Source organism: Acanthochromis polyacanthus, chromosome 5 (assembly GCF_021347895.1).
Source record: "Acanthochromis polyacanthus isolate Apoly-LR-REF ecotype Palm Island chromosome 5, KAUST_Apoly_ChrSc, whole genome shotgun sequence".
Lineage (NCBI taxonomy): Eukaryota > Metazoa > Chordata > Actinopteri > Pomacentridae > Acanthochromis > Acanthochromis polyacanthus.
The window spans coordinates 40,296,998-40,322,591 of record NC_067117.1 but is presented as its reverse complement, the minus strand read 5'-3'; the positions used below and the strand labels follow the sequence as shown (position 1 = coordinate 40,322,591).

Sequence of the window (25,594 nt, the reverse complement as noted above, 5' to 3'; positions counted from 1 at the left end):
TCTCTGATTCTTCTCGTGTTGTATGAGCCGCAGTGGCGCCATGCTGCCTCCTCCCATGAAGTCTGAACTCAAATCAAAGCATTTAATCATTTAATCAAAGCATTATTCAGGCATTTATTTAAATACTGCACAAACAGCAGATGCAAAACAGAAAATAAATAATGTAATGTTCACCTTTACTCCAGGTCTGAAAACTACACTAAAAATGAGTGCACCGTTCATCGAGGAATATATAGCTGCTGACAGAGGAGAGTTTGCATAGCTGTCAAAAAGTGAGAAGCTGAGGCATTTTTCAAGATAAAATGCTAAATATTCAAAATGACTAAATACTTAGAGTGGCATGTACAGTATACAGTATGCTACCGATACAGTCTGATTTGGAAAGGAAACCGAAAATACATCACTGGCCCATTTTCACATTCTTATTGTGAACTTTTTGAAACTCTTCCTGTGAGGTTGTTCAAACAAGCTTAACTGTCTTGACTTGGAAAACTTCTCATAAATTGTTTGTTTGATGAATTCCAGCTATTCATGGGGAAGTGTGTGTTTGTGGGATTTGATTGTTGGCCTAATCAACCCCCCAAAATGATCATATTCACGTTTCACTCCTTTTGTGCTCAGTTTCTTCCCCAGAAGGTGTTGTTATGAACACCAGAGAACAAAAACATGAAGTGATAAAGGACTCAGAACAAATTCAGCATTAATAGTACAGCTGCCAGTGTTATTATACTGTTACAACTATAACATTACATGCTAAAAACACTTTCACACAGAATATTTCAAATTACAGTAGATGATGTAGTAAAGTTCTTTACCAATAAAAAGCCACAAATATGCTGCACCAATTACAAACATGAAACTGACTAACCTTTAGGATGATGATGATGCTGTTCATTTTGAATCAAGCTTATTTTAGATATACATTTTATATAATAATAATCTCATTTTGTTATTACTATTTTCAATCATATTTAAAACTACTTCAAATGAAGGCATCCTTGTTTGTTCCCCATGCAGAGACAGACTGTCTCCACTGCAGACGGAATACATCAGGTCTGAATCACTAATAAAATCGGGTTCATACTTTAGAGAAATGTTGGAGGAGGAAAACTGACAGTGACAGTCTATGAGGTGTAGTAGTGACATCTGCACATGATGACTCTCAGCCCTGGCAGGTGCTGAGATCATTGGCTTTCTTTCGAAGTTTTGCCAGAAGGTCTTTAAGTTTGGCATCAAGTCCTTCAAGCTTGGTTGACTTCTGTAGGATTTCATCTTGTAGCCCTCTGAGGGAATCTGCTTTTCCTGGAGAAACATAAAAGGACATGGAGTGATTAAAAGCGCTGCAGTCTAAATGATGTTTGTATGGAAGACACAAATGTCATCTCCTGTGGTTTTTATTGACCTTTGCCAACTTGTGCTTTGGAAGTGGGATACATGATATGGGTCAATGTATAATTGTGGGACTTTTTGTAACATAGTGGGCATTTGTGCTGTTTTCAGGCCTAAAATCAACATGGCCGCCTATAACCAACACCACATGGCAATTTTAGACTAAGATTCTTCTAAATATTATATATACAACTAAGTAAAATTGGAACTCAAAGTCATTTATAAAGATATTGTAGTAAATATGTTGACTACTTTATATTAAATAAGTCAGAAAGCCTTGGCGTCTGGCCAGTCTTTACTTCAGGAAGAAGTGACATCATGTGGAGTAGGTCATGTGATCTGGAATTAACGCACTTCCTGGAGAGGTTGTTTTTGTAAGGTGGAACTTAGCAGAAAGTGATTTCTGGGACACAGATACAATTTGTTATTTTCCATATAAAATCTGATATTTTACCAAAAAAGAAATATCTGTCATGATTATCTCAACTGAATAAAAAGAACACATCCAATCTATTTGTGAATCAGCTCATTTTATTATTATTTACCTAATTAGATGGTGGTTGTTATTAAATTCAGACGGTTATTTAGTTGACATTTTAGTGATATCCAGTCATTCTTTATTAATAAGTGCTTGTTTCCATAACAAATAATTATGAAATTTGTAAAGACATGATCATAATGAACATAAAAACATTATTATTATTTTTTAACTTTTAATTAAAATTTCCGCAAGCTATATGCCATGGACTTCAGCAGTGCCTCAGTTCTACATTGACCCGTGTATTTTGAGGTTGTTTACACCGATCTTGTTAACTTTGAATTTTTTTGTCCAGGGACAAATAGAAACTAATTTAACTGGACTGTTTCTCTACTAGATGTGGATTTCTGGCAGTACTTGGAAGACTAATCTGAGCTATATTTATCTCAAATTAAGACTTGGAATTTCCTGAAAACTGAAAATCCTCTTTTTCTCAGAAGATTTAATGATATGTGAATGGATCATCTGAAAATGAACAAGAAAGGAAAACAGACTTGTACTGGTGTGATTTTGCTGGATTACCTTCTAGGGCCTTCATCATGTTGTCAGTGGTGTTAGCCAGAGCTCCAGCATCCTGTTGCAGCTTTGTCAGTCGATCCCCCAACTGCCCCGGCTCTACACCTGACCCAGTGGTACCTTCAGCTTTAAGGCGATCTAGCTTCTTCTCCAAAGTCAACAGGTCCTACAAATACATGGTTGTATTAGTACATTTATGAGGGCATTCAGCTGACTGCATACCGTATGGCACAAAGGTTTTAGGAACTTGCCAACAGAAGGGTGTCTGATAATTCTTAAATTCATTCTGCATCAGGGAAATGAGCACAGCCAGAATGTGGCAAGATCTTTTTAACATAACGGTCTGCAATGCTTTCTTACAAACTGGCAACTTATAATTAGATTTTTACAAGTCCAAATTTGACTTAAAGATCTGCAAGATGCTAATAATGTTCTCACATGCAAACATTTCCACTTGAAAAGCAGCACAAATATAACATTGCTGTTTCCTCTAAGAACTGGAAACATGACATTTATACTGACAACTTCACATCTTTACAGCATGTACAGTTTGTACAGCCATCACTCTAAGCCCTGGTTCTAAACAAACCTGCTGTAAACTCAGGTGCTCATAATTCAAACTGCTGCATCTCTCACCTCCTTTGCAGCAGCTGCTTCATCCTCAGCTTTGTCTGCAGTTTCCTGTGCATCCTGGGCCTGTTTGTTTGCATTCTGCAGCACATCTTTCAGGTCATTCAGAGAAGGTTTCATGGGCTTTATGAGTGTTGATATATCATCCAAAGCCTTCTCTGCTGGGCTCAGTTGGTCTTTGGCCTGCATGGAAAGAACAACACAAACACTCAGTAGCACCTAATTTGAGTAGACATGACATGGTGACATCCACTGTTTCTCGCATCCATGCTTCCTACCTGAGTCAGGTTGTTATTCAGGTTGTCGATGAGATCCATGCTGTTCTGCAGTTTTTCCTCCAGGTCAGAGAGGAGGCCATCTGCTGACTGTAAGCCTGCTATAAACCCGTCTACGTCAGCCTTCACTCCCACTGCTTTGTCCCTGGGAATGTGCAACAAGATTAACATCCTTTACTGTCAAATGAATACTTTCCTTCAGAATGTGATTTTTCTGTATGGACAGCACTGGCACCTGCAGAGGTCCAAACTTAACATGTTTTCCCTCATACAAAGAACTTTTTGGATGTTGTATGTTGGGTGTAGGAAGGCAGAGTAGTATGGTGGTTAGCACTGTCACCTTGCAGGACCTTCAAAGGTCTGAGGTTCAAATCTTGATCTGGGAGGAGTTTGCATGTTCTCCCTACATGAGGTTTCCTCCCACAGTCCAGGAACATGCTGAGGTTAATCAGTGATTCTAAATTGTCTGTATGTGGGATTGTTTGTCTCCATGTGTAGCCCTGTGATAGACTGTTACCTGTCCAGGTGTGCCCTGCCTTCACCCTAAGTCAGTTGAGATAGACTCCAGTCTCCTTGTGAGTGTCACATTGATTACTAATTGATAAATGCAATCCCATTTATGGGATTTAGATCCCAAAAAATCTCTACAAAAGGCATGTAGAGCTTGAATAGTTTTTAACAAATTAGAATATTCTTTATCACATAATACACTGCCAAGAAGTTGTGAAAAAATGTTGATTGGAAGAGTGATCAATGTTTGTAGGTTATTCAGAGAAAAAAAAGTCTTGTGATATGAACAGATGCTGTAAAGCCATTTGCTGTTTATTGTGTGAGGGCTTACCTGGCATCCTGGGCCTCCTTCAGCAGTGTCCTGGCGATGTCTAACTGCGGCTCGGCATCCTTCAGCACGGCTGTGCTGTTTGGTAGGTCGGCTGCCAGATCCTTCAACTCCTCCAGCTTCCTCTTCAAAGCAGCTAGGCTTAGGGGAAGTTTGGCTTTCAGGACCCAATCACTCACCTCCTGAATGTGGGTCAGGTTGGAAGATGGATCTGGACACACAAAAATGGGAAAAGTTGGAACATGACCAAGGAATAACTGACCTCAGCATCACATTTCTGATAAATTCATGCAAAACTATTACAGATGCCAAATGAAATTTTACTATTCTTTCCTAAATAAGTTCATAAATCCATTAAAAAAACCATCTGTACCTGATAGGAAGTCTTTTAGTGCTTTCACAACGTCGCCTGTCTCTTTTAAGTCATCTTGTAGCTCGTCTCTGGCCTGCTTCATCTTACTGGACAGCTTCTCTGTGGATTGTCTCAGCTGATTGGTGGTCTCCTGTGTTTTCTGGAGCTGTGAGGAAATTAAATTGCAAAAACTTATTTAAAACTACTTAAAAATAAGAAATACAAAATGGATTGTGCTTTAGCAGCAGACGTTGAGCGATGTGCCTGTGACGCTGACAGAGGGAATGCGTACCTTCTCTGCAGCCTCGGTGATCTTCCCACTGAGCTTGTCCAGTCGGTCCTTCACATCCTTAGCGTCAGTGTTTGCCCTCTCGCTCAGAGGCAGAGCACCTATACACTTCACCCCTTTCTCACAAGGTGGGGTTCCCTTTGGCGGACACAAGTCTCCTCCCTCACACTGGAGAGGAGTGCAGGGCTTTGAGCGAACACTACCACACACCTGAAATAGACAGAGACAAATGTATTGGGTTCACAACTATTTCAGAATCCTTGCCCTTAAAAACGACATTTAAGCCTAAATTTCCAGAATGTGCTTTGCTTTGCAAAAAGCTGTCCACCTACAACAAGTGATTCACCTCGCAGTGGGTGGAGCCCAAAAACTGTAATGCTTCATATTATAGGTGTCAGTTTAGACACAGTTACCAACCAGAATGCCATTTAATGTGCAGTGAACACAGAAGATGAACCCAAATACAGCTGTGACCCTCTAACTTTGCTCTAGTTCAACAGTTGGTCAAGTCAAACTACACAGACAAAATGCTCTCATGATAATGAACCATCTTCAGGAGAAACAAGTCTGCACAACAGGTTCAAAGATTAGGGTAAAATTTCTAAATCAAGATTTGGCTGAAAGGCACAAATTATTTTTTATAGTACTACCCTAAATACTCTAATATTTTACTTGCTTCTTTTGTGTTATTTTCTAAGAAGTTGGAAAATTAAAGGCAACAGAATATACAGTACACATGAACATTTTTCTTTTTTTTCTTTTCTTTGTTTACAAATAGTGTAACAGTTAGCTTTAGACAAAATTCAAATAGCAATGATTCCTTTGTGCTACAAATCAGAAGATGTTTAAAGCTGGAACACTAATTATATTTTTCATAATGCTACACAACCAAATACAATCTGTCTCTGTGTGGATAAAATGAGGTCAGCCCTGGTCGGTACCTGTTTGGCAACAGGAGTAAGGTCAGGCCGGGAGGCCATGCTGCGGTTTAGTTTGTCCAGATCTCTGATGTTTTCTGGCTGTACTTGGTCCTGAATGTCCGTAGTCTCTTCTCTGATGTTAGCCGACTCCTTTACTGTGTCTCTGCTGCTGTTCACTTTGTCAGCAGCATCAGTTGACTTATTGTATGCATTCTTGATGGCTGTAAATGCTCCTGCATTAGACAGAAAAAGTCAACATGAGTGTGAGGTCATGTCTTCATTTTTGAAAGAAAAGCATTTTTTTATTCCTTGAAGCTGACATTAAATGAATGATAAATCCAGTGTAGACATAGTTAATGTGGTAAATGACTATTCTAGCTGTAAATGGCTGATTTTTAATGGAATATCTCCATAGGGGTACAGAGGAACATTTCCAGCAACCATCACTCCTGTGTTCTAATGCTACATTGTGTTAGCTAATGGTGTTGAAAGGCTCATTGATGATGAGAAAACCCTTGTGCAGTTATGTTAGCACATGAATAAAAATATGCAATTCCCTGTGTGACCACAAACTTTAGTGTAGCTTGTTTGAGAAAAAAAATGATGACAATTGTGTTATATTTTACCTGGAAAGCTTGAATGACTATGTTCATAAGAACTACTATAGGTTTTTGTTTCTGAAGTTATGCACCAAAATATGTGCAACCACTGCTCCACTAAACCTTCTTGAGTACTGCAGTGACTGGAGTGTTTTTGTTGCTGACCTGCGTTGTTGGACGTGATGGAGTTCTCTAGACCGTCCTTCTTAGCTTTGTACTTCAGAATGAGGCTGTCCAGCAGAGCCTGCAATCTGTCCAGCTCTGAGTCAACACCAGGAGTTCTTGTCAGGGGTGAGAGGCCATTATCAACCTGGTTCATCTGGTCCCTGCAAAACAATAGAGTTGTTTTAGGCATCAGGAAAAAAAGAATCGTGGGTAAATACTGTTGCCCTAAGGCTGCTCTGGGGGTTAAAACATATGGATTCTGCAAAGTGTCTTGAGACAATCTGAATTGTAACTGGTGCTATATAAATAAAATTTAACTGAATTAAAGAAATTACATTCATGAACATCTAAAAACACATCAACAACAACAACGGAAAGCCTTTTAAAGAGTGATTCGTGTTTTTCCCTCTTATCCTGAAGCAATTTCTTAAATTCAAATGAAAGCTGTCTTTCTGAAGATCTCAACTTTTTGCTCACCGGAGCTTGTCCAGCAGGGATAGCGCATCCTCGATCTGTCCCGCAGTTTTGGGTGGAAGAGAGATGGAGTCCTGGATCTGCTTCAGGCCGGCCTCTAGGACCAAAATGCGGGGCCCCAAGGCTCCAAGATCACCACCGGCTCCGGGACGAGTGGGGAATCTGGGAGACAGTCTTTCAAGGGCTAAGCTGAGATTCTGACGCTGAACATCGAGAGTGAAGAAGCAGGAGGGACACAGCTCACAGGCTGGGAACGAGTCACAGCGGTTCTGACCGCAGGAGTCACAGCGAGTCCCGGTGATGCCCGGCCGACACAGACAGACCCCCGTCTGCTTGTCACAAAAGTCTGGAAGGGTTCCTTCAGCATCACACTGACATGCTGTGGAGACAGACAAGAGAAGATCAGAAGACAAGAAATTTACCACAACATTCTGTCTGAAGGGTTCTGGCCTCCTACATGCAGAATTTAAAAAAAAAATTGCTGCACCCAAACCTTCAGTTCTAAACAGTTAATGGGTAGCATTGTCCCTACCACTGATACTGATACTGTAACACAAGTAACAAGAACACAGATTAACTGAGAGGACCCAGTGGGAGCTAATATTAAAGGTAATGGATGGAAACTGTGTGAAATCCAGTAATCAAAATGCTGGGCGGAGTGATAATAGCACACTGCTAATGGCTGAGTGTTGTACACTTTTGCTAGCTGTGTTTGGTGTTTTATTATTGATTCTGTAACTTAATTTTTACAATGCAATACAATGTTATGGTTTCTATAACAATGCAGGTTTCCAGTTATGACCGTTTTTCTGCGTTGACACGGTAATTGCTATTGATCTTTATTCATTTTAAAAGGGACACGAATAAGCAACATCCCACAGTAAATATGTGAAACGACATTTGCAGACTTCCAACATGCTGTCATGACAGTACCAGACAGTACTGTGACTGCAGTTTGGTACAAGTACGGTAAAAGATGGTTAACCTGAGTGTTGCACATGAACCCGTGCTTCAAACCACACATCATTACTAAAGTGCAAATCCTAAATGAGCCAAAAGCAAACCTTTTTTGTACGTTTTAAATGGCTGGTAGAGCGATACAGACTGTAAATAGAGTAATCAGTGATGGCTGACTCACGCTGGCAGCCGATGAGAGGATCTCCGTAAGTGTTGTCTGGACACTCGGTACATGTTCGACCTCCGAAGCCTGGTCTGCACTGACACTGACCTGTCAGCTGGAAAATAACAAACAGCATTGATTTCATGAATAGAAACTGAAATCCTGCAACAAATTACGTCTTGATGATTCAAAGACTGAACATCTGTCAACTCCGAGGATTAGCGGTAGAAGCAAACAGCTACATTATTGTCTATCCGCTGATTAAATACGCTACTATGCTCAGTCTGGTCATGTGGTTCTGGGACAGTAACAGTACAGCCATGCTTGGAGCACACTGGTCTAGCGTGATGCCAGTTGGAGGTCATACCTGGTCACAGGTGTCACTCTTTGACCTGGTGGGGTCACAGCCACAGGGTTCACAGCGTTCTGACAACGATGGCTTCCAGTAGCCTTTTGCACACATGTCACAGCTCAGGCCGTGGAAGTGGGGATGACAGGGACACTGACCAGTCACTGGGTCACACACATCTGACACTGAGCCATCTGGAGAACAGGAACACTCTAAACAGCAGGAGGAAGTCATAGTTAGAAGAATCACCGAACACTTCACGCATCACATCCAAAGACATTCATTCAGTTAAACTCAATTCACTTTATTTATAGAGCACCAACTGAAAACAGATGTCATTTCAGAGCACTTAACACAGTAAGGGGACCACCTTACAAGTTTTATACAGAGAACCCAACAATCTGAAGTTGAATGTGGATTCCACATGAGCAAGCAGGAACCAAAATAAAATTACAATTACATCCCCATGGCTCTTAATTATTTGAGTTTAGAGAATTCATTTCACAAACATTATCATCAGTAAATCTCTTTAAAGATACTTACTATTCAACATAAATATGAAAATTGCACTTTTCCCAAAGCTGTAGGAATCGGTGACCTATTTATCATTCAGGCGTGAACGGTTTTCCAGCAGTCAGACCCTTTACTGAAGTAAAAATACTAATCATACACTTTAACAACACTCTTTCATATCTAAAAATGCTGCACTGAGATGACATGTACTTGTATTGAAAATGTGTTAAAAGTAAAAGTACTCAAGGTAGAAAAATATTAGATTACGTTAGGTTATTTTTGGTTTGCATTAGTGTGTAAGCAGCAACTATTTGCTTATACACTGTTGTTACTGTTGTAAAGTCAAAATATTTCATTTAGGACTATTGTCTTTACAAATTGAGTCAGGTAAATATCACTTACAAATAAAAAGAATACATGAAAGAAAAAGAAAAGGAAACTCACATTTGAGAATTAGTTTTCTGTCGGTCAAAAAGTTGTTCAGACCAATTGTTTCCGTTGTGTTTTCATTGTTTTTGGGTTGCTTTTTCTAACAAAGCATCATATTGTGTAAGCTCCTAACCATTTGGATGCAAAAATCCTAATTTTGTAAAGAAAGTAGGAATCAAAGTAGTCAGATAAATGTAGCTGAGTGAGTACAACATTTCACCCTGAACTTTAGGCAGTAGAAGTCAGCAATCATATAAAAAGAAAATACAGAGTACAAGTATTCCCTGTTAGAAAAGCTGAAGTGTGATGTGTTACGTGTGGGTGCTGGTTGACTCACTGGTGCAGCCCAGAGCGTTGGAGCTGCTCAGGCCGTAGTATCCTCTCTTGCAGCGGTCACAGCGAGGGCCCTCTACGTTGACTTTGCACTGACAGAAGCCGGTACTGTCATCACAACGGCCCCCATCCACTGTTCCCTCAGCACTGCAGATACAGCCTGAAACAGCACAACAACACACACACGAGCTGCTCATCACTGACGACATCTCTGTAAAATCATGTTGGTTTTAGTTTGACCTCTGCCACACCTTATTGATGGATGTTTTATGTGGTGTGTGAAGGCCCTGATTTAATCTCCTAAGACCTGAGCTTTGGTTTGGCCGGCAGTTTACATTTCCTCTTGTTATTTGAAATAAGGAATAACCAATAATATAATAATCACATAATATCTAATATCTGATTACGATGTTTATTATATTTTATTATATTTATATTGTCATTACTCTGCCAAGGAACACAGTAGAGTTATGCGACGATCACAGTTGGTTCGTCTGTCTGTCTGTTTCTCTGTTAGCAACATTATTCAAAAACGAATCAAAGAATTCGGGCAAAATTTTCATGGAAGGTCATAAATGACACAAGGATCAAATGATTGGACCCAAGGATTTGCTAAAGATTTCTGTATCATTGCCAGATAGCATGTCGTCACTGGAACTATGACTATCCCGCTGCCCGCTACACATTTACGTAAAGCGATTCGGTATCTGTACATAACGTACACATGCATAACACACGCCTGTGCTCAGCGGACACATTCCATGCTGCCGTGATTTCTGATTATCAATAAGTAATAAAAAAATGCATTTCCGACAATGCCACATGGGGGAATGAACAGCCTAGGTGGAGTACTGCGCTCTCTGAGTGCTTTCCTTGTTGTTATTATTATGACTATTAATATTAATATTATTATTAAAAAAACACAAAAAAAACAACAGATGTGTGTGTATGTGGACACCAGGTCTTCGGATGTTACATTTCAAAATGATTTCCATCTCACTCACGTATACAGGCATCGGGACGGTCCATTTGGCTGCGAGGGTTGGGCTGGTAGCCTGGGGCACACTGGTCACACTTGGGCCCTGTGGTGTGGTGCATACAACCCTCACACACACCTCCACTCCTCCACCCACTGGCTTCGTACACTGCCTGGTCAAAGCGACAGCGCTGGGCATGGTTGTTACACTCACATCCTGAGGACCATGCAAAGGGGTTGGTAGACAGAATGTACAATATGAGCAACACATTTAAATAATTCAATAATAATGCAAAGAAAAACATGCAGAGTGGAAATATTGTGGATCAGTATTGGCCCTCACTACTGGCCTGCTCTGGTAGACATGGTGATAGATGATAGAAGCTTCATTTAATTTTACATGTGCACTTGCATCTTACTAAGAGGAATTAGTGTCAGATTTATGGTAGACAGGAGAAAGGTGACACAAGACAGTAATCAAACAAAATGCAACAAAAACTTGTCTGAAAAAATACTAGTATTTTTCCAAGACAATTTCAGCTGCCAATTTTTATTGACAGTTCATGTGATGTGTGTCTTGGTTGTGAATTTGAGAGCAGTGTTTCACAGATTTTGGTTCACAGAGAAGTGTACTAAGCCTCTCAGAACACTGGTTGATGATGTTCCAGTAAGACAGTGTTGTTTTCCATCGTACAGTGCTGAAGGGGATCTTTCCAGTTTTGCTTTATTATGAACTGAAGGTTCAGACATGTAGATGCTACTCTTTTGCTCTACAGTCCTATTCTTATACTTCAATCCATTATCTATATCCATCTATATCCTCTGGAGGCTGGAGTCTATCCCAGCTGACTATCATTGCAGTTTCTTGGAGATAATTTTTTTTCCACAAGGCAAAAATGTCAGTCTTTCCAGTTATTAATGTTGTGCACAATACATAACGCTCTATCATTTCAATACTAAAGTTTGCAGAAACATATATCAGGTGTGAGTGGTTTTACGTTTGCAGGTGTGGGTGTTGCCCTCCTCTGCAGGTCTCCAAGGCAGATCATTGTAGAGATCAGCGCAGCGCTCACAGTTCACACCGGCTGTGTTATGCTGGCAGTCACAGCGAGGGTTCACCTTAAAAGAAACAAGAACAAAAGGTATTTAATTAAAAGGTGTTTTCCTCAGGCTGTGGGCAGGCTGGCACCGGAGACATAAGTATATTTAACTTAAATAAGACAACGACCCCAAACACACGTCAAAAAGTGGTAAAGAAATGGCTAGAATAAAGCTTTAAGACTTTTGTCAAGTCTTAAACCTTATATCCCATGAAGAATCTGTGGACTGTGCTGAAGAAGCAAATTTGTGTCACAACAGCAAGCTTGTTGGAAGCTGGTGGACTGTTACCGAAAGTGGCTAATAGAGGTGAAAATGGCGAAGGGACATTTAACCAAATGTTAGCACTGCTGCAGATATATTTTTGACCAGGCAGATTTTTTTTTTTCATTTCAAGAAGACCTGTAATAAATACACAAAAGAACCAAAATTCATGTTTTTTTTTGTTTTTTTTTTGTGTGTGACAAAGACGCACATGTTTCAATGACTCCAACACTGGATAATGAGGGGGTATGAGAGTCACGGGAAAGTTCAAACTTCCATTAAGCATATGGAAACTTTTGTTCACAACAATAGCTTTTAAAAAGTCTCCACGGCTCTGACGGGTTTCTGATGACGGATGTATCACCTCCAAAACTGAAGGTCTGATATGATCATACGATAAGAGTTCATAAAATATACGACTTATGTACCTGTACGTTAGTAGACAGTGGGCTGTTGTATTCTTCTGGCAGGCATCGGTTGGCGTGTCCGTGGCACATACAGCTTCCTATCACCCTCATCTCCTTCAGGGCGTAGAACTTGCTGAGAGCTCTGCCGGGTAGACGAGGTACATCGCCCAGCTCTGTCAGCCTCACCCTCAGCCCCGTTAGCCCAGACACATCTGTGGATGAAACAGCTGTCAGCCAGCAAACTCTGTACTGGGTGTGTACTCCCTCTCAGTCACAGCCAAGAGAGTCATTCATGACAAAACAAGACTCTTACCTTCAATTTTCTGGCTGTTGGGAGCTTGGACATAAGCATACTGACGCAAAGGACTGAACTCAATCTGGGGAAGAACAATGTACATATTTTTATACTGTATACACAACAACTTGTTTTCTTTTTACAACAAAATGCCTTCAGCTGCTACAACAATCAACCTTTTTGTTGAGGCATTCCCACCCAGAAGGACTTGACGGGTTCAGACTGTCAGGTGTGTTTATCTGTGCTGTCTTTGAAAATGGTTAATTAAATGTAAATCATTTCTACCGTGATGTACTCGTGTCATGTTTAAGGTACAAAACTGCAAAACACGGTAATTACATTGATGGCCAAAACCAGACATAAAGCAGCCTGGAATTTAAGACAAAGGAAGACAGCTGCGTAGAAGAGGGACAAGCTTTCCCAAAGTTTCAAATACCCTTTCACAGACAGTCTAAGTTGCTCAGATATATTTATTAGCCACATTTCAGTGCTAGAGCTTCATCAGAAGTTGAAAAAAGATTTATTTCTGCTTCAGAATGGCATAAATGTAGAAGGGACATCTGACAGTGTGCTTCAAATAACTGTGGATGGTTGGAGTCCTAACACCAATGTCCTGCAAACAGTATTTTAACAATGTGACTAAGCTAAAGTTCTACAATGATTATACAAGGTAAAACAGATTGATCTTACTGTGTGGTCTTGGTAGGGATTTGTTCCAGTAGGGGGCAGTGTGTAGCAGTAAGTCTGGTCCAGAGTGAGAGGAGTTCTTGTGGGGACACCAGGAAACGCCTGTTCACAATCTGTAGCCAAGTAGAGAGCCGGCTGCCACGTTCTGCCGTTATCCAGAGTCCTCTCAATGACCAAAGCACTGGGACGAGGACCCTGCAGAGACAAATCATACATCCCACATTTACACTTCAGAAGTACAGATGACTTTAATTACTGACAAATAGTTCCTGTCAAACTGTTCCTGTGTGCGTTACATTTGTGTTTACACAGCATTTGTTTGAAATATTGTGACTGATTTATATGTTTGGTGTTTTGGTCCATGAATTTGAAAGCACATGAAACCTCACATACAGTATTTTAGGATAAAAGATGAAAGTGAAGCACAGGGAACATGTTTGTAGTGACTGCAGACTACCTTGAACATGAGCATCAGGTTGTCAAGCTGGAACAGATTATTGAGGTCCAGCTGAAGAGTGACTGGACTCTCACCTGCAGGACAAACAAGCACATCCGTATTATTGTTATTATTATTATTGTTATTACTATTATTACTATTATTATTACTATTTGCTCTCTCTCTCTCTCTCTCACTCTCTCTCTCTCTCTCTCTCTCTCTCCCTATACATATATATACACACACACACACACACACACACACACACACACACACACACACACACACACACACACACACACACATATATATGTGTGTGTGTGTGTGTGTGTGTGTGTGTGTGTGTGTGTATACACATATACAATTTCACCTCTCTCTTATCCAAAATGATGTACATCCAACACAAGGAAGAAAACGATCTGAATTTTTTTTTCTTTGCAATCTTTCAATGAAGAGCTGGATTTTTGTCTTTTCTTAAAGACTAAGAGGGACTCTGCAGATCAAACAGAGTTTGGTAACTCGTTCCACCACCGACCGGGGAACCACAGAGGAGAAGAGTCCAGCTATGGACCGGCTCTGTTGTGGAGGTTGGATCAGGAACCTTCCGTTGGCCGAGTGTAGTGAGGAGGAGGAAGTGTAGAACTGAATGAGAGATTTTAGGTAAGAGGGAGTTGTTTTCATTCTAGTTCTGAATGCAAGTGCTAGAATTTTGAATTTTCAGTGGGCAGCAACTGGAAGCCAGTGAAGAGATGTGAACAGCGGGGTGACATGTGCTGTCTTTGACTGGTTGAAAACCAGACGTGCTGCTGCATTCTGGATCATCTACAGAGGTTTGACCACACATGCAGGGAGGCCTGCCAGTAAGGAGATGCAGCAGTCAATAAGCAATATTATGAGAGCCTGAACCAGGAGTTGGGCTGCATATTCAGACTGGAAGGGTCTGATCCTCCAGATGTTGTACAGGATGAATCGACACAACCGAGCAACAGAAACCACATGAGACTTAACATACACCACTGTTCAAAAGCTTGGGGTCACCCAGACAATTCCATGTTTTCCATGAAAACTCACACTTTTATTCATGTGCTAACATAACTGCACAAGGGTTTTCTAACCATCAATGAGCCTTTCAACACCATTAGCTAACACAATGTAGCATTAGAACACAGGAGTGATGGTTGATGGAAATGTTCCTCTGTACCCCTATGGAGATATTCCATTAAAAATCAGACGTTTACAGCTACAGTAGTCATTTACCACATTAACTATGTCTACACTGGATTTATCATTCATTTAATGTTATATTCAATGAACAAAAAAAATGATTTTCTTTCAAAATAAAGACATTTCTAAGTGACCCCAAACTTTTAAACGGTAGTGTGTGTATTTTACTGGGATATAATTAGATTTTTTATTGAAATAGTGGCTTTATCTGGACAAGATGTTTTATTTTCTGCTTCCAGGTGACCCTGTTAAGGACAGTTATGTAACACAACCTTATCAGAGATGACTCAGATTATGCTTCAACTGACAAAAAACAGGCAAATGCTAATGACCGCCGGATTATATGATAATTTTACATTTTTTTGCAAGAATACTGATGAAGGTCTCATTTTGTTTCCCACCTTTCCTGGACTGCCACCATCTATCTGGTCTAGAAGTGGACAGGACATCCTGGACAGTGTGGGCCAGCTGGCTGTTTGGGTTCCTGGAGTCACATGGGCAGCACTTCATAGCCCTCTGCGGAAAACAAAAACAAAACAGAACTATAATGAAATGTTTTCTTGCAGTGTTACAGAGTAAAGTTTGGTGCATATGCAACATGTGCAGAATGTGTCTTTGAATGGAACTCATGCATGGTCCTAAGATCAACTTCCAAACCAGCCTCTCTGTCATGACTGGTAAATAAGCAGGTCACACAACTTCCACAGAGACAGAAAGTAAATATTTCTCAGGCAGTCCTAGCTTTGCATTGCAATGTTTAAATCAAGCTTTGCACAAACTTTGTCCCAGTAGAGGCCGAGGGGGGAACAGGTGCTGATTGAGCTTAAATCTGACCCTGCTTTGAATAATTTTTTATAAACTAGAGAGCACAGGGAACACAAAGTAACTCCCACATAATCTTTACCCCTCACAAAATTTTTATTCACCCAAAAAAAAGAAAGAAAAATAATTCAATGTACAGTAAACTTTGGACACCAAATAAAGATCTCAGTCAGCTCACCCCTAAATCAGAATCTACATATACAGGCAAACTTCATGAGTGTTGTTTTTTAATTAATGACCAATTTTGTAGGTGAATGTTCCTTTAACATTCGTAGCAGTAGAGCCGTTTTGTATGTACTGGGACATACAAGTGCTCACATTGCTAACAGCTGGGCTAGAGCTTTCACCACTGAATATTGGCCCCTATGTGGGGTACTCTGAACGTGGCTGCTGTCACTCTGGCACACAGACCATTGCTTCTTTCCCTGTAGGGAAAAGTTCCTTTTGGTTGCCGACTGTTTCAACATAAAGGGCACAATAATGTTCCCCTCCCTGCCCTATGTCTCAAAGCTCACACCCACAACAGGACACAAACCTACAATGAGAACAGTTGAAGTTTGTTTTCCACTGAGATAACAGCACGAGGTAGCCATGAAAGGCTTCATTAGGCTGACAAAGTCCTGTTTGTAGTGAGGACGAAGCACAACTTTAAATTAGAATTTAGAAATAACATTTTTAGAAGCATGAAGCTGGACAAAGGGATCACAGTGGGATTGTACAGGAAGCAAAGGACAGCCACGCTTCCCTCCATTAGCTCGTCCATTCTATCCTGTGGGGTTGGTACAGTTACATGGCACTGGGGTCTATCCCAACTGACACTCTGTGAAAGTTTGCATTTAATTGCAAGGTTCACACAAAGAGACAGAAAACCATGCATGTCTTTGCAGTGTGGGGGAATTATCAGGAGAAAATACTTGCAGCAACAGGGAGCGAACGCTGAGATGGAGGTTCAGTCTGAAGCTTCATATGATAACAGACATGCATAAAACCCTCAAAGAAAAATACATTTTAACACTGAGGGCAAAATCATGACAGATCTGAGCATTTTGGTGCTGCTGATGCCTTAAAATAATTACATCCAAAGCTTTAATATACTGCCAATATCACTTCTGCTGCAGTTCTTTTCTTTAATTAAATATATAAGAGTTATTCACATGGGCTTCAAAATGTTTTAAAAATAAACCTTCTCATTTACACTTTTCTGCTCCATATTCATCAATAATAGGTAATAAACTATAAAAGACTTGACTGGCTCAGCTCACACATCAATGGTACCATTTTTATTCCATGTTTTCTGTGTTGTTTGCTAACCCTACTCTAATCACAGCAACAGGGTTGCTAATCCATGCTAATGTGATCTTTTTCTCAGCAGTAGAAGCTAGATATTTAGCTAGCTGTTACTGCTGACCAAGAGGACAAATTAACTGATGGAAAACAGTCCAAAGAATGAGTCTGATCCTGATAATATGAGGCAGAGAGAGACATTCAATCAAGGCTGACAATGTGATGAAAAGATGAAAACTAGAAGAGAGGACATAGCTTTGCTCCATGCATTCTTTAGGAAAACAGTTTAATGATGTTATTTCCAGCGTTTCATGTGATTCACTGTTTTCTTCTTCTACCAGCTAAAAAGGTTATGTTGACAAGGTTGCTGCTAAATTAGGGAAATGTGAAGCTTGAAGGTGTAAAGAGATGTTACCTCAGAATTATCATCACCTTCTCTTTCTTCAGTGATAAGTCACGGCCAATCAGATAAAGCTCAGCAGATAAACCTACTCTCAGTACCCCCCCCTCCACGTATACCCCTGTCTGAGTCTTGACTTACCCCAGCTATATGTTACGCAATGATTTGCCACTCAGTGGAGTCCTCACTAGTCCTCTTCAGCCACACTGCATTAAAGTGTGTAGTGTTTTACTCATTGCAAAAGAGTGATCTTATCTCATCTCAGGGGATCAACATTTAACCCTCTCAAAGACTCAAAGTTGTGTCCATGTCATTTTCACCATATTTAATCAGCTACTCCAACGCAGCAAGAGGTGCTTCATATGCTCCATTATTCTATTAATCTGATGTAAATATATCGCTGGTCGCTGCAGAAGTATTCAAACCCCAGTTCACAGAAACATTTACAATAGATTTTATATATTAATCCTAAACAGTATATTATGACCGCCCTACCTCAGCAAAGTGTTCTATGTTTTAAGTTGCTGTGTAGAAATACCAATATAATACATACTAAAGCACACTGCTGGGTCTAATCACTTTCTATTACAGTTTGCACATACTGTTCTTTTCTTTTAAATGCAGTGAATGCCAATAGAGAAAATGTGGGAACATGTTATATTTGAGTTTTCTATTTCAAAAAGATGGCACCTACAGAACTCCTTAAAATGAATTGGTGAAATAAAATGATTTGCTAGGGTTAAAATGTTGCTTCTTTTTTGTCTGATACATCTTGGACGCTGCATCTCAGTGTGAGGACACTACCTTAGCTCTGCTCTGTGAACTCATTTTCTGACTGCTGATCTGTTCCAGTGTGTCAGAACTCTGAGCGTGCTTTTCATCACTGCTGAGTAGGAGAGGACTGCACTGGACTACCAACAACTGAAATTCAGTTTTTTAAAAACAATTTTATTCCCATATATCAAAAAGAACACAGTGTTAAGCAGTGGTGGCTGGTGGTGAAATTTGTTGGGTGGGCTAACAAATGCATAATGCCGATTAAATGGTTAACACAGCTGCAAAAGCAACATCACCTATGATACACACAGTTACATCAATTACAGGTACACTATAGTTTTTAAGTGCTCTACATCAACACTCTCTCTCTCTCTCTCTCTCTCTCTCTCTCTCTCACACATACACACACACACACACACACACACACACACACACACACACACACACACACCACTACAAAACGTGGTTCAACTGCAACGACTTCCCACAGATAGCCTGCTGAAACTGTCTTATTACAAATGTTTGGCGACATGTACTGCAAAACACGCCTTCAGTACAACAGAAGACCTCAACAAAAACAAGGTGTCACAGTCCTTTAACAGGTCAACATGGGCCTACCTTATTTGAAAAGAAGCTCACATCGACGGCCGATGTGATCCCAGTCTCTTAACTTCCAGCTTTTCCTCCAAAGACATTGAGGAAAATGGACATGAAAGCAAATAATCCACCTCGTTCATGCTAACGCCCGCCATAGCTTAACCTTTTCTGGCTGCGTCAAAGGCCTGTGGGCTGACTGAAGTTAGCCCAAATGATCAGTAAATCACGGGGGCGGGACATGACACCTGTCAATCACTTACAAGAACGAAATGAATGAAAGCGGACTGTATCTGCTGGGGCTGTAAAAAAATAAGCCCATTTAGAGATATTCTATGTTTTTCTTTTGACTGATTGGTGCTGTTGCTACCTTTGTTTTCACCTAAACTTAAAACAATCTGTTGTAAGTTAAAAAATAATTTTCTCATCTTTTTTGTGTTGGCCTGGGAGGGCTTAGCCCTGTTAGCCCATTTATACCAGCCGTCCTTGGTGGTAAGTTTTCCAGGATTTGTGAAAACACAGTCAGCTCCTCATCCACCCTCTATTTTCTATGCTTCTGTGACAAAGAGAACTATCAAACGAAATTTTGTTGTACCAGAATATGCAATAACAATAAAGAATCTACCTATCTATAACATACCCTGTTTGTCACATTACTAGCAAAACTACTCTTCAATACTCTCTACATTACTATGTTTACACCATTCCAGTGACAACTAGTCACAAGACCAAGTAACAGCAACAGTATTTCTGCTGTAAAGGACAATAGTGTAATTTATTCATGACACTTCTTTACAAAATCTGACACCTCCAGCAGTGTGATGCAGCAACAAGACTAGACTAGTTTCTTGTCTCTGTGTGTCATGATTGCATCATCTCTGAGGTACAGCTGAATGTTCCTGTCTTCCTGCCCCACCCTGTCTGGACAAAATGTGGCTCAGGTAAAACATTTTTTAAAAAGGGAAAGCGTTGATCAGTAGAACAGAGTCCACACCTAACACAGCTATTCGTTCCCCGAGGCTAATCCAACGCAGCACACACCCTGTGATCCAGGAAGGTTACGCAACATCAACACAAAAGTCTGCTGTTCTGACTTTAAGGCTTCATTTAGATTTGAAACTTCAATTTTAACATCAGCGTCAAATATATAAGGCAATTGTTGCAGCTGACAATATGATGGAGAAAAAACTAACAGCAGATATTGTATCACTGTAACCATGACAGCAAGTGAACACTACATCAGCTGCTTGCTGATGATCACATGATTGTGATCCTACTACAAATCCACCACTGCAGACTTACTGGGACGTATCCGTCAGAAATCGTACATGGAACAACTGATTAAATTATGGGGGTGTTTCTGAGTCCCATCAGTTCCCGCCACCTGCTACATATTTAGGCAGCCTGTCCTCAAACAAAAAACGACCACATAGGCCGTCTGTACACGCCTGTATTACGACCGAGTATTACGTTTTGACATTAGGCGACCTCTAGCGGGTGAGTAAATATCGACACTCCGATGTCGCAGGTGAAACGTCACCATGAACAAACTTTTATCTAACACTATCCCTATCCCTATCCCTAACCTTAACTCTAACCATAACCCTAAACCCGTGCTGGGAAAGTGAGGAAAAAGCCGTTTCGCGAGAAAAAAGCCGTTTCGCGAGGGAAAAGCTGTTTCGGGAATTAAATCCCGTAATACGTTCCTTTTCCCCGTAGGGGCGCTAACGTAAATATGCTCTCATGGGTCGTATTCCGGTGCACGTTACATACGACCGATGTGGTCGTATGAATTTGAGGATTAGTTGGACTATTTAGGTCACCTAATTCGGTATCCATACATAACATACACATGCAGAACACACACCTGTGCTCAGCACAAAGTCATTTTGTTTGTGGGTACATCTATGTTAAATGGACACATTCTATGGTGCTGTCATTTCTGATCATCAATAACTAATAAACAAATGCTGCATTTCTGACAATGCCATATGGGGGAATGAACAGCCTTGGTGGAGTACTGCACTCTCTAAAATCTTTTCTAGTTTTTATCGTGTGGGAAAGCTACTTTTTACTTTTGCTTTGGGAGGAGGAAGCTCGAGTGTTCAGTTAATTTCACACCTAACATTATTTGTTAGTTTGGGCTATAGTTTGGGAACTAGTGCATGTCTGTGACCTGGGCTGCCCTCTGGCTCGGTATTATACAATCCCTCTGGTCATTATACCATTAAAAAACTAAAATTCTGCACATTAAATGTCTTACAGAGCATCTATGTAAAAACTTTTAGCACAATATAACTGACCTGTATCTCAGTGTGAGGACACTATTTTTGCTCTGCTTTGTGAACTGGATTCCAGGTACAGACCCTTTCCCTCCTTTTAGAGCAAGAAAAATGTTACAACATTGCAGGTTTGAGCGCATGTCCGCTGCTCTGGACAGTGAAAGTCCTATTTCAAAATGAACATTTACATGCAGTAATAATTGTTTACTCTGTGCAAGCAGACAGACTGGGGGTGACTGTTCAGACATTGGTCAAGAACACAGTTGCAAAATGATGCTCTGGCACTAAAATCAGACAGTTTCACAAATGGACAGCTGGGAATCTGACAAAAAGCACCACCAGCAGCTGGACTGTGCATGTCTGTCTGCTCACTGTGACCTCTGCCCGCTTGCCTTGCCAGAGCAAACTGCATGTAGAGACCCATACGTGTCCTGGGTGAACACAACCAGCTGAGGCAGTGTCTGATATGGGGGCTTAGGAGGCCAATATTAACAATTGAGAACTTTAGTTTTCTTCCCTTTTCTACCTTCTAACTCTAACTTGAATTTTGGAATGCTTTGTATATTTTAAATTGAACTGTGTGTCTAAAATGACTTCAATCCACAAAGATGAAATGTCCTTTAAACAGGACTGTGCTCCTACCTGTTGATAGGGTGTGCAGAAGACCTCGGAGCCGGTGAGACCACAGGTGGAGGATGCTTGGAGCTGGCGAGCCCGGCCCAGGAGCAGGTCATCGCTGGGTGGGTAACACGCACCCCTCGAGCAGTCATCCTGGAACGGTGATGCTGCTGTAATGGCTGTCAGGAGAAAGACAGCACAAACAGAAATGGTGGGTTACAGTGGACATCAGCATCAGTGTCTCAGTTTACAATCTATATTGAATTTATCATGACATACTATAGAAATCCGATGAGGTGAAACAAATATTTAGGGGAAAATGCGTGCATTCATCTTGAAAAACCATGCTCATACACCATTGTTCAAAAGTTTGGGGTCAACCAGACAATTCCACGTTTTCCATGAAAACTCCCACTTTTATCCATGTGCTAACATAACTGCACAAGGGTTTTCTAATCATCAATGAGCCTTTCAGCACCATTAGCTAACACAATGTAGCATTAGAACACAGGAGTGATGGTTGCTGGAAATGTTCCTCTGTACCCCTATGGAGATGTTTCATTAAAAATCAGCCGTTTACAGCTACAGTAGTCATTTACCACATTAACAATGTCTACACTGGATTTATCATTCATTTAATATTATCTTCATTTAAAAAATGCTTTTCTTTCAAAAATGAGGATATTTCTAAGTGAACCCAGAGTTTTGAGCGCTAGTGTACATGAATTAAAGTTGCTTTAAAATTAGTTAAAGTTGCTCTACATTAGTTAAAGTTGCTGTAAAATTAGTTAAAGTTGCTCTAAAATCCGTTAAAGTTGCTCTAAACTCAAACTTCTGAACGGTCGTGTAGATTGGTTAAACCTTGATTTGGCCTGAATGTAAAGCATCACAGAGGTGTAATCTGTCAGCAGCTAAAGTAAATAAAACTAATATTAACAATTTCTCTTTTAATATTTTTGAGATTTTGAGGATACTTTGGCATGTCACACAGATTCTGATCTTTAAACAAGGCCTGACAAGACATTTGTGTTAATCTGTGTTCTTTAGCAGATTTAGCAATGCCCAGTTTGTCAGACAGATTTTCACATAAATATGGTTCCTTCCTGCCTCACAGGGATCAATAACATATATTTTAGAGTCAAAAGCATGCAGAGAGCAGGGGCAATCTGATGACAGTGGTTTGGAAATAGCAAATAATCTTCACAACTTAACAGTACAAAAGAAAAATGCGTCTTTTTTGTGAGGGTCATTTCTGTAGAAAGAGTTGCTGTGTGTGCTACTGTTTATTGAGAATCACACAACCTTCAAGGAAAAGGCACAGTATCGTGGTTAGAAATGCTTTTTGTCCTATTAATCTCCAGCAATAAAACCACATTTATGTGCAATTATTTCACACAACTGTAGCTGAACTCCACAAATAACTGTAATAAGGATACATCATATGGTAATATAACTAGAGCTGAAAGGATTAGTCAATTATTCATTTAGTCACTAAGCCAACAGAAAATTGATTGGCAGCTGTTTTGATAATTGTTTTATTTTTAAAGCTAAAATGCTGATTCCAACCCCAAACATTACACAGATGTCATGGTGACTACTGGTCATTTGCTGTGTATAGACCAAATTCAGCAGAAGTGAGTGAGTATCTAAACCAGGGCTGTCAGACTCTTTCTAGTTCAGGTCCACATTCAGCCTAATTTCATCTCAAGTGGGCCGGACCACAAAAATCATAATATAATAACCCATAAATAACCACAACTCCAAATTCTTCCTTTGTTTTAGAGCAAAAAAGTAGTTTCTGACAATGTTCACATTTAATGAATTATCTTTATACAAAACACTATGAACAACCTGACATTTCTTCAGCAAAATGAGTGAAATTTCAACAACATTAAGCCTCAGTTTATCATTTGTGCGTCACAACTTACAGATCAGAGTGTCCACAAAAGAACAAAACATTTAGCCTGGAACTGAACAACATAATATTTTATAACTTGTCCAAATCTAAAAAATAATTTTAAATTCCCATTTATTTCCACATCTATTTAATAATACTGACACACCACACAAACTAAAGCAGAAACTATTAAGGAAAAGGTTAAGTTGTCCTCCTGCCTTTTAAATGTCAAAAATGTATACAGAAAAAATGAAACGCATAAAAGTTGTGGCAGTGCATCAACAACAGGATTCAACCAAATCAAACTCAGTCATACTGAAGCTGCTGACTCACATTATCATGTACAATATTCAATTTCTTTAAATATTTTCACAGGAAGTGTTCATTCACCTCAGCAGTTCATGTTAGGTTACTTCCTCCTTTCTGTTAGAAAATGAAGTGTTAAGTGTGATCAGCTGCTGCAAAGACTTCCAACTGTTAGCTGACGGAAGGAAAAATATACAAAAATCACTACAGCAAAATAAAAATGAGGGATGTCTTACCAGTTAGAAGTAAAAGTATTCTCATGTCGTGTTCCTCCTCTCAGTCTGAGAAAACAAAGCAGTTGTCAGCGAACAGAGAAAAACGTCTATGCTGGTCGACTGTAATCTGCGCTGTGAGACTCACCTGGCAGTCGGTGTTCTGTTACCTCTGTTATTTGCTTTATTAAAGTGAGGTGTGTTGCTTGGCTGCTGCTTATAAACACTGTCTCACCTGGAAGATGTGATACAGTGTGTGTCAGAGCCCCACCCTTCACCACCACTCCCTTCACCATGAATCAACACACAGACTCAGACATGCAGGCAGACACACAGTCAACACAGACACATCAAATGAACCAACACCAAAAGCACAAGCAAACATAAAACACATATAACACAGATATATAGCTGGTAGTAAAATTCAAACAATGTGTAGAAGAGCTTATCCAGTAAAGTGAGGGCGATACAGAGTAGACTGGTGGAAATGAGCAGCTGGAAGCAGAGGACTGGAGGAAGGTCAGCAGCAGCATCCCACAGTGGACATGATGGAGACTGGACCAGTTCAGTTGTTTCTAGATTTGTTTTTTGTTATAAAAGATATTTGTATAGTTTTTTGTCCAGATATCCAGAGCTAATGAGGATAAACTTTCAACTTTACCCTCCGACTCCTCATGTAGCTCCTCAACATTTGAATTTAATACTTTGGCACTTTTGGTTTTTGACCAAATATACACAAAACAAATATTTTCATCATTCTTCACTGTGTGTTTTTTAAATTCTTTATTTTCAAAGGATAACAAAAACACCTCAAGAACACTGAAACCTCACTTTTCACTAATATTCAGCATGTAGAGCACAACCTGAGTCTCTCTTCTTTTCTTTATCCTTTTTCTTTCTTTTTTATGATACAATGTCAAATAAGTCATAAACAACTATTTCACAAAATGAACAAGGGGATGTGCACTACCGTTCAAAAGTTTGGACAGGCCTTTTCATTTAATGTTTTTTTATGACTGTTTACATTGTAGATTCTCACTGAAGGCATCGAACTATGAATGAACACATATGGAATTATGTAGTGAACAAAAAGTGTGAAAAAAGTCAAAACATGTTTTATACTTTAGATTCTTTGCTTTGAACACTCTTGGCATTCTCTCCACGAGCTTCATGAGGAAGTCACCTGGATGGTTTTCACTTCACAGATGTGTCTTGTCAAGGTTAATGAATAGTTTTGTGAATTTTGGGCTTCATTCATAACATTCTTGTTTGTATAAATTGTCTTT

The 25,594-nt window shown here is 40.0% G+C and overlaps 2 protein-coding genes across 2 annotated transcripts in view; both read right to left on the bottom strand.

The window, feature by feature from the left end:
* ldlrad2 (low density lipoprotein receptor class A domain containing 2) overlaps positions 1 to 25,594 on the bottom strand; it is a 200,791-nt gene that overhangs the window by 55,217 nt on the left and 119,980 nt on the right. The gene's annotated exons all lie outside the window — the stretch shown is intronic.
* Positions 101 to 24,604, bottom strand: lamb3 (laminin subunit beta-3). Its single transcript, XM_051948652.1, has 22 exons — positions 24,544 to 24,604; positions 21,918 to 22,072; positions 15,518 to 15,632; positions 13,914 to 13,987; positions 13,460 to 13,651; positions 12,788 to 12,851; positions 12,502 to 12,686; positions 11,704 to 11,824; positions 10,734 to 10,922; positions 9,734 to 9,889; positions 8,473 to 8,666; positions 8,124 to 8,220; positions 6,989 to 7,364; positions 6,512 to 6,672; positions 5,769 to 5,980; positions 4,831 to 5,037; positions 4,560 to 4,704; positions 4,190 to 4,397; positions 3,352 to 3,493; positions 3,080 to 3,256; positions 2,450 to 2,609; positions 101 to 1,302 (listed from the first exon to the last, which is right to left on the bottom strand). Exons 1-22 carry the CDS (start codon positions 24,602 to 24,604, stop codon positions 1,163 to 1,165), a joined length of 3,531 nt encoding a protein of 1,176 aa, XP_051804612.1. The 3' UTR covers positions 101 to 1,162.

Coding starts and splice junctions, on each gene's coding strand:
- lamb3 (XM_051948652.1), bottom strand. CDS start 24,604: ATGGTGAAGGGAGTGGTGGTGAAGGGTGGGGCTCTGACACACACTGTA. Junction 11,825..12,501: donor ACAGCCCACTGTCTACTAAC/GTACAGGTACAT, acceptor GTTTCTTTTAAG/GTGAACCCTCGCTGTGACTG. Junction 10,923..11,703: donor CAACACCCACACCTGCAAAC/GTAAAACCACTC, acceptor CATGGTCCTCAG/GATGTGAGTGTAACAACCAT.